This window comes from Mytilus galloprovincialis, chromosome 1 (assembly GCF_965363235.1).
Source record: "Mytilus galloprovincialis chromosome 1, xbMytGall1.hap1.1, whole genome shotgun sequence".
Lineage (NCBI taxonomy): Eukaryota > Metazoa > Mollusca > Bivalvia > Mytilida > Mytilidae > Mytilus > Mytilus galloprovincialis.
Window position 1 is genome coordinate 5,043,702 of NC_134838.1, and position 10,307 is coordinate 5,054,008.

Below are 10,307 nucleotides of genomic sequence, written 5' to 3' on the forward strand. Positions count from 1 at the left end.
GACGAGTCCGAGTACGTAATGGTACGACTTAGTAATGAACCGAGTCGACCCGGAATCTCCCGAGAAAATTTATCAGAACGAGGTCGATGGCGCCAAGTTGGAAGTGGAATGAACTGCTGTCAAATGAAATAATATAGATCAAACATTATTAAGGTATATTTACGACTAGTTGTTTGGTAATGTAATTAGGGATTCTGTTTGTCAAGATAAATTTATTGAGCACAATCACTGTTTAGGTATAGAAAGAGACACGTGAGAGTCTAAGCAAATAAGTGTTTTTGTTTACATTTTTGTCTAGTCCAAATAATTATGACGTCTTGAAAGGCTATTATAATTTTTTTCTTTGACGCCTTACATCAACGTCATAACGCCAAACTCATATATTCAGTTGGACTTTGATAGGGAATTTACTGCTTTATAAAAACGTTTAGCTGATTTCTCCTCAAGATGCTTCATTTAAGGTGTATAAAATATATTTTTGAACCAAACTCGGTACATTTTGACCAACCTGAATTTCCGGATAATGTAAAACAATGGTTCCGGAAATTCGGGTTTTACCGAGTTTGGTGTAAAAATTATTTTATAATCTCCTAAAAAGAAATCCGACAAACGTTTTAAAAAATGCAGTCGACATGTTCCCGCCTCGGATGGAATTGTTACTTATATTATTATTTCTGTAGGGATTAATTGGAAATATTTTCGTAAAACAAACACATAAAAGGTAAGAATTTTTATATATGCATTTTGTTTTAGCCTTCTTTGAAAATTTGATGGCTAAATTGGGTCTCAAAGTTGAGAGCAAAATATGCTCTCAAAGTCCAACCGAAAATGGCGGCTTCAGCATTATGACGTCGAAGTAAGGCGTCAAAGAAAAAAATTATAATAGCCTTTCAAGACGTCATAATTATTTGGACTAATTTTTGTCTAGCCTTCGACTTTAGTCGAAAAAGCGAGACTAAGCGATCCTACATTCCGTCGTCGTCGGCGGCGTCCACAAATATTCACTCTGTGGTTAAAGTTTTTGAAATATCAATAACTTTCTTAAACTAGACTGAATTTCTACCAAACTTGGACAGAAGCTTGTTTATGATCATAAGAAAGTATCAAGAAGTAAATTTTGTAAAAATAAAATTCCATTTTTTCCGTATTTTACTTATAAATGGACTTAGTTTTTCTGCGAGGAAACATTACATTCACTCTGTGGTTAAAGTTTTTAAAATTTTAATAACTTTCATAAACTATCCTTGATTTGTACCAAACTTGGACAGAAGCTTGTTTATGATCATAAGATAGTATCAAGAAGAAAATTTTGTAAAAATAAATTTCCACTTTTCCGTATTTTACTTATAACATGTATAAACAGAAAATTTTTAAAAATTTTAGTGCTTCATATATATGTTTTGGTATTTTGCAAGATACATGTATTATCTATTTGCTTAGAGTTAATTTTTGGTGCTGCTTCTTATTATTTATTGCATGCTGCATGCCTTGTTTTATTTGTTATTGCATATGTTTTTATATTCGGTGAAAAGCTCATTAGAGCTTATGTTTGTATTGTTTGTCAATATGCCGAATCCAAATAAAGTTTTTTACTTTACTTTACTTTACTAAATGGACTTAGTTTTTCTGCGAGGAAACATTACATTCACTCTGTGGTTAAAGTTTTTAAAATTTTAATAATTTTCATAAACCATCCTTGATTTGTACCAAACTTGGACAGAAGCTTGTTTATGATCATAAGATAGTATCAAGAAGAAAATTTGTAAAAATGAATTTCCACTTTTCCGTATTTTACTTATAAATGGACTTAGTTTTTTTGCCAGAAACAAAACATTCACTCTGTGGTTTAAGTTTTTAAAATTTTTATAATGTTCTTAAACTATCCTGGATTTCTACCAAACTTAGACAAAAGCTTGTTTCTGATCATAAGATATTATTCAGAAGTAAATTTTGTAAAAAAACAATTCACTTTTTCCGTATTTTACTTATAAATGGACTTAGTTTTTCTTCCAGTTAACATTACATACAGTCTGCAGTTAAAGTTTATAAAACATTTATTAGATTCATAAACTATCCTGGATTTTTTTAACCAAACTTGGAAGCTTCTTTCAATCAAAAGACAGTATCGAGAGGGAAATTTTTATTGATGTTTTTCCTCATTTTTGTTGAGTCTGCGATTAACAGCAAAAGTAGGCGAGACACTGGGTTCCGTGGAACCCTTACAAATTTTTACAACTTACAAGGTTTACATCCATAAGTCGGTATATATTTTTAGCATAATATACAGTCTAACTAATTCCAAATCAAGTAGAAATATCATTCTATATCACGAATAGAAAATAGCAGGTCGGTCTGTCAATGTGTCGGTAATCATGGTAATTTACTCAAAATTATACACCACGATACGCCTTATCGCTATTTGTCGGCCATTACTGGATATCACACAGGCTCCGGTAAAATTTTGACATCATAAAACAAAATATCTTGCGCCTCAAAGGAAAAGTGATTGTGTATGACGTCAAAAGTTCAAGCGTCCGGGTCAGCCGGGATAAAAACACACCTTTGGTTTTGAACATGTTGAAAACATTTTCATTTGCAAGTTTCTGAAAAAAACATACTACAATAGAAAATTATTATGCATTCAAGAAAAATATACTTAACAAATTGCCGTTTGTGGGAAAAAATCTCGTCAGGCCACGGTTTTTTAATTTGTTGGTTTACGGATTTTCCCCATGAAAAAGTCGGGTCGGTCGGTCGGGGAAAAAAAAGAAAAAAAATATCTTTCAAGACAGAAAAAAAAATGCAAAATAAATATATATTTCACCATTCTAACAAAATGTTTTTTATGCTATTTTGTCATCATTTCAAATTTTAGTTCGATGAAATATTCTTGCTCAGCTGTCATAAATATCGCATGACATTGTCTAATGATTTGCCGTAAAAAAGGGGGGTGTTCACAGACAAAGACGAAATTAAATCGTCTTTTCACAAACAAGAAAAACAAATTCGCGTAGCTCTTAATCAATTCCAGAAAACTTGGTGAGTAATGATCTTCTAAAACGAAAACTGATAAAGAAAAAAATGTAAAAAACGTCGTACGAAAATAAGTTTCAACACACGTGTCAAAAACGTAATAGACTCGTCCACGGAAAAAATGAGAATATCGGGTTTATAATCTAGTGTCATGCATTCCCGTTTTTTATCCAAATGGACGATATTTTTTTTTTTATTATCCATGAAACAAGAAAATTCTAAATGACTTGTTGATATTCAGAACTTTTACTTCCAAGGTGCTTTCCACCTGTCCACATTTGGACAAGTCTATTTCTATGAGATTATGCATCTTACAGACTGGTGACAAATAAGGGAAACGAACTTATTGTGTAATGGGTTTTAAACACAGATTTCGTTCCGCAAAATTATTTGCGTAAACGACATTTCAAGGTCAGTTATAATTGATTTGTCTATTTTTAGAAACGTAAACTGGAAGTTTTATTTTTTCACAACAGAGAGTGTTATCAATTTTGTTAGTGATTCATGCATTTCATTTCATAAAAATATAATCATTTAATTATTTTTCAGGGATAATGTATTTGTTTGGGTCGGCGGGAATAAAAAAGCATGAAAAGTCAATTTTATTTTTATTCTAGGAATCGGCAAAATCGGGTCGGCGGATCCGTAAACCAACAAATTAAAAAATCCTGGCCTCAGTTTGAACTGACAAATATTTTCTATGCAATTAACCGAAAGGCCACTTGTAAGGCTATGCATATAACCAGACAATTTAACATTAGATGAATGGGAAATGGTTTTGTGCAGGAGAAAAGTATGCAGTTAATGGAATTATGCTTCAGGAATTAAGCGGTATGCAATTAAGTGGAATCAACTGTAAAAACATTCAAACTAACACAAGTCCAAAATAAACTGACAAAGCCATGGTTTAAAAAAAAGAGCAACAGTACACAAAAAACAAATATAAACTGTTAAACTTTGATAAAATTTGAATACATGAAATGTGTTTTTTTTAATCATACATTTGTAACATATGTATTATTTACAGAATGTTCGTGAATATATCCAACAGTGTTAGAAGTTCAACACCTTCAGCGGAGAGATTAATATCAAAGACCAGAATCTGTAATGATACGTTAGACAGTGGTATTTTCTCTCCCTTAGCTAACAAAATGAATAAAGATCCAACTCTGTTATCTACAGGAATGTTACAGATTAGTCCATTAAAAATGCCGTTATCTCCAGCAAAAATTAAAAATGAGTCGATTATGTCAGAAATGACTGACATCAGTATTTCAGAAGAATGGGAAAAGGACTTTTTTTCCAATTTTGAAGAAAATTTGTTCAACATGGATATTGATGATCGCATGTTGTCTGACATTTTGAAGTCCCCAAAGGGAAAGGCTGCCATGAATGAAATGATACGCTCACCAAAAGGAAAAGCATTTGTTAATAAAATGATGAAGTCACCAAAAGGAAAATTGATGAAACAACAGTTTGATAATGAACTTCCAGGTTTGAGCAATGAAAGCCCAAGCAGTTTTGATGCAAAACAATTGTCCACTACACCTATGAAACCAGAGTTAAAAGGAATGCTGAAAATGTCTAATTCAAAGCGTAGATTAACAATGACAGACCCAAATATACAGGGAAACATGGACACTGATGCAGAAATAGATCTTTATATACAACAAAATATCTTGGGAAAGGTTAAAACTGAAAACAATCAAATACAGCGTAGGCAAAGGACTGAATTTGTTCCAATTCAACCCAAAGAGAACCAGGAGCCAGTTGTTTGGCCATCACAAGAGAGATTAAAATTTGCCAGGGCACAGTTCCAAAAAACCCTGCAGATGGCAGTACAGAAAGTTTCACAGGATCCTAATAAAAAAAAAGTAAAATTTCAAGAGCCAGCAAAATATAGAATGGATAAGTATCCAGAAATAAAACAAGCACTTGCAAGACCAACTGCAGGTCAAGGAAAACGTCAGTTTCCTAAGATTAAACCATTGACTATTGAACCTAAAGACCTGTTAGTGCCATTCATGGAGAGTTCAGAAAACACATCATGGTATACTTATGATGATAGCGACGATGATGGTGAAGAATGGACAGAAGATGTACCATTCTCTTCACAGAAAAGGAGCAAGAACTCTAGGTTACAAAACAAGCGACGGAAATATTGATAGAGAATTCAATTGACTTAACATTATATTTAAATATATATATGTAGTTACTGCAAACATGATAAAAATGTTCATCTCCACCATGGACGAGACAATTTATTTTTCCTTATTCTAGCACATTCATCTTTATGTCACAGTTTAGCTCAATTAACCTAATAATTGGAGCTTGACTGCTGCTTGTTGTCATTTCTATCATGTTTTGTCTGTTTAAAAATATGTCATCATATTAAAATAAATGTTCTTTTTCATTTTGATAGAAACAAAAGATTGTAAAAGTGGATGGTTAAATTTTTCCAATCCTTTAATCTAGTTACGTACAACTTTATATTATACACTAAACTTAACCAGGGTTCTAAGATATTGTCATGACTCATAAGGGAACATCAAATGTATATATATATATATATATGTCTCAAATAACCAGCAGAAAAAAAATTCCCCAAAAAAAAATCATTTAACCAATCTGATAGTAAGTTAATTTTTTGAAGTTTTTAAAGCAAATTCCTTTTACTTAGGGGTGTTGATGACTGCAATATCCAAAAGATAACACTCACCATATTTTTCATACATGTACATGTACTTGCAATTGTTATCTCTAATGAACTGTACAAAGGGGACAAATTGTATGTATTTTGTAACCAGCTTTCAGTTAATATTGTTTGATATATTTGTAATCCTGAAATATATATTTACATGTACAATGTAGATTTCACTTCATACATTGTATACTTAATATATATCCTATTGTTGTTAATGTTTGAAATTGTATTTATTTATAGTAGATTAGTTAATACTTAAATATAGATTATATGTGTACTATATATATTTCTTTTTGCTGTATAAATGTCACTTTAGTTCAATTTACCAATTAACAATATTCTGAAATTTGAATTCTTTTATTTTTCAACTGTTTTTTTTTCTTTCTTTTATTATTTAGGCATTACACATTTTTTACCTGACCTTGTTTTCTTTTGGTTACTTTTTCAAGGAATTTTCTTATCTAACTTTATTAACATAGATCATCATGTTTTTTTCTGTATATGAATATACTTGTTTAATATTGAATATACTTGTTTATGTATACTGTCAAATATCAGCTGTGGGTCACTGTATGAAGCTTTTTGTTGAGTTGGCACAGAAAACAAACTTAAAATGGTATCAAGCACTGAAGCAGCTGATATTACTGTTAAGCTTTTTGTTGAGTTGGCACTGAAAACAAATTTAAAATGGTATCAAGCAGCTGATATTTTACAATATTAAGGCCAAATAAAAATATATGTGTGGTTCCAGTTACATACTTTCAAAAAATAGGGGCGGTAGGTGGGCAATTCAGATGGAAATTCAGATGACAGAAATCTATGAATTTAATTATTTTAATTCACAATCCTCAAAATTTGATCGTTTGAAAATTTATTTTTCAGAAATGAAAAAAAAGTTCTAGGGTCGGTCGGGTTACTGGAACCACACATATATTTTTATTTGGCCTAAACTATATGTATACAAAGCATTGGAGACAGCACTGTATAATACATATAAAGAAAATCTTATAATCCATTTATTGGTTGTATTATAATGAGTAAGTTAGTTTTTTTGTGACAGAAATGATTGTTGAGTACTTGGTTAGTTCAAACTTGTCAGCTGAAATATTATGAGAATGAGTCTTATAATAGGTCAAGCATATTTCAAATTTGTGATATGTTATTCTAAATTAAAAAGAAAAAAATTGAAACAAAGGGAGATAAAAATGTGCATTCTTCCTTGGTTTAAACATCCATAAGAAAAATATATGATGTTGGTACATAGGAAATTAATAGCTAACAAACATGCATGTATAATATCAAACTAATTTTACATATATCTATGGCAACATGATGTTCTGCTATAACATTGCATGTCATGATATTGATAAAATTGTTTTTACTGTGCATGTAACTATTTATTAAAAAAAATTCGTTTGAATATATAGCACCCTTGCTACATATTAACTGTAATAGACTTTTAAGAGTACTATTTGAATTGCATTTAGCATTGTAATACTTTATTGTTGTAATTTTTCATTATTAAATACTGTTAAAACTAAGAAAATTATAAGGAAACAATAGAATTTTATGTCAAAAGTTTCCCCACTGTATAAAATGTATTACTGTCCTTATTTATTATGAAATAAGTTGTAATTGCATAAACACAAAGCTTATTTATCATGTTTTTTTCCTTTTTTCATTATATTTATATTTCTGTGTGTGAGTTTTCATCACTATCAATAACTTGCATGAATATACAATGTATGATTTGATGTTTTAAATTTCACTATTAGGGCTAGTATCTAAATTTTATTAGAATTCTCTTAACCTACTGGTGGCTTTGTTCGTGATTGGTTAAAACCAGAGAATAGAATGCATAATGTGCAATTAATTGAATGTATTTTTTTTATCTGTGTAGAAATTAATGTGATATAGATGTGATAATTTTTCTAGGTACAAAAAAAAAAATGAATACATTCACTTGTGTAATCAGAAAAGAAACATTGAGACTAAAATATTTGTTGTTATTTTTATTTGTCTGCAATGAAATTCAAATAAGACCAGACATGCATATTAGTTGTCCTTCTGTCCATTGTGTAGACAATAGCAAATACATTATTATTATTATCTTGATTTTAAACCCAAACAAACAAAATTTTTATGGGAATGTATAGGATTCCTCATGTCCAACATTCCTTCCTTCAGTCCATGTGCCTTGTAAGTGCAACTCCTATACAGCTACAATGTATACAGTTTAGGAATTCTCCAGGAACAAATCATGGTACCACAAGTGACGTCCATATCTCAGATACTTTAAGCAATAGGTCTACTATATTTGGTGTATGGAATGATTGTGAAGTGTGCATGTTCAACTGGCTCGTCTCATCTGACCTTGATCTCATTTTCATGTTTCAGTGGCTAAAGTGAAGTTTTTTGTGTGTGGTTGTTTTTCTTTCTTATACTTAATGCAATAGGTATGTTTGGTATATGGACATATTGTACATGGCACTCAGTCAGGTTTTATTTAACATTGACCTTATTTTAATAGTTCATTGCTAAGTGCTAAATTTTATGTTTTGATCTGTTTTTCTTGGACTATTTGCAGTATGAATAAGGTCAAATATAAGTGGTGTATAGATGAAATAAGAATATATGGTATGATTACCAATGAGACAACTCTACAAGAGACCAAATGAAACAGAAATTAACAACTATAGGTCACCATAAAGCCTTCAACAATGAGCAAAGCCCATACCACATAGTCAACTACAAAAGGCTGTGTAATTACATGTACAATAATTTTCAAACAAGAAAACTAAAGACTTAATTTATGTACAAAAAAAATGAAAGAAAAACAACAAATATGTAACACATCAACCAATAACAAAACACGAACTTGGGACAGACACACACACACAGAATGTGGCAGGGTTAAACATGTTTGCGGGATCTCAACCCCCCCCCCCCCTAACCTGGGCTAGTTGTGTAACAGTACAACATAAGAATGAACTATAAAAATCAGCTGAAAAAGTCTTAACTCACCAGATGGATACACATAGAAATACTACACTGAGTGGCCAGGTACTTGTATCACAAAAACAAAAAGACACTTAAAACTATTAAAAAAAATCCTGCATCAAAGACTAAATTATCAAACGGTACACATCCAATGGATTTATTGTAAAGATGTCAAAGAGGCAGAGAAGAACATGACCTTGTGTTTTGGTATAAGCAGAAGGGCAACAACGTTTCATGTATGGAAGGGTTGTAAGGTATACAGGTACTAAGTATGTTCTGACCTTGACCTCATTTTCATGGTTTCTTGGTCAATGTTAAGCTTTTGTCTCGAGTCAAAAAGCGAGAAATAGGTATGCTGTTTTTAGCGGTGGTGTCAACAATGTATTAGTTTGTGATTAGGTCTTGTTTATGGTGAACCACAATTGGAAGGGCAATTATATTTGGTATGCAGTTGTATAAGCTTTGGCACATCACATTTCCAGGGAGATTATTTGGCTCCTCCCCCTTAGTCATGGTCTATTGACTGAAAATTTTCCTAAGTTATCATGTATTAGTTTGTGATTAGGTCAGTTCAAGGGAACCATTAGTGGTAGGCCAAAGTAAATTGGTATTTAGTTGTATAAGCATTTGCACATCTCATTTCCATGGAGAATATTTGGCCTTGCCCCTCAGTCACAGTCTAATGACTTTTAGTTTACATGTATTAGTTTGTAATTAGATCAGTTTAAGATGAACTGCTAATGTTAAGTCAATGACATTTGGTATGCAAATTTATTGGCATTTGCAAGTATTGTTTCCATGGAGATTATATAGCCCACCCCCTCTTCATGGTTCATTGACGTAGAAACTTTTACATAGTTTCCAAGTTAATGTGTGTGTTTAGGTTTGGGAAGACTTATAATAAGTCAATTGTATTTGGTATGCAGTTGAATTAACATTGGCACATCTCATTTACATGGAGATTGTTTAGCCATGTCAGTCATGGTTCATTGACTTTGTATACTTGCATAAATTGTGTAAGATGTTAAAGTATTGCTAATTTGAATTCAACATTTGCATAATCAAAATTACAAAAAGGCGAGACATATCTCTGTGATAACAGTTTATTTGTGTGTTTGTCTGTTTTTCAAATACATGAAGCAATAGGTCAAATGTATTTGATGTATGGAATACAGGTAAAGTGTACATGTCTGTCTGAAAGGATTTATCTGACCTTGACCTCATGAATCTTTAAAAACCTTGATGTGATACTTGTTAAATATGTATCCTTTCAAAGACTTTCAACATTAAAGAAATAGTTTGTAAAACATGCAAACATTTCATCATGCATCTGCAATTGTCCTCATTTTCATGGTTCAGTAATTTTTTTGTTATGTTATAATTTCTCTCATGAGTACCGGTACATTGTAATAGGATACTATATTTGGTATGTGCTTACCTTGCAGGGTACTGATTTCAGTTTTCATTTGACTGTGACCTCATTTCATGGATCAGTGAACAAGTTTACCCGGCCACGTCCACTTGTATTTTTTTGTCCATCTGATGTGTTAAGCCTTTTTCAACTGATTTT

At 31.4% G+C, this 10,307-nt stretch overlaps 1 protein-coding gene across 1 annotated transcript; it reads left to right on the forward strand.

Annotated features, from left to right (window-relative positions):
• Positions 1–22: 22 nt before the first annotated feature.
• Positions 23–7,734, forward strand: LOC143063616 (uncharacterized). Its single transcript, XM_076235848.1, has 2 exons — positions 23–153; positions 4,061–7,734. The coding sequence occupies exon 2, from the start codon at positions 4,062–4,064 to the stop codon at positions 5,196–5,198; it is 1,137 nt and encodes a 378-aa protein (XP_076091963.1). The 5' UTR covers positions 23–153; position 4,061; the 3' UTR covers positions 5,199–7,734.
• Positions 7,735–10,307: the final 2,573 nt, after the last annotated feature.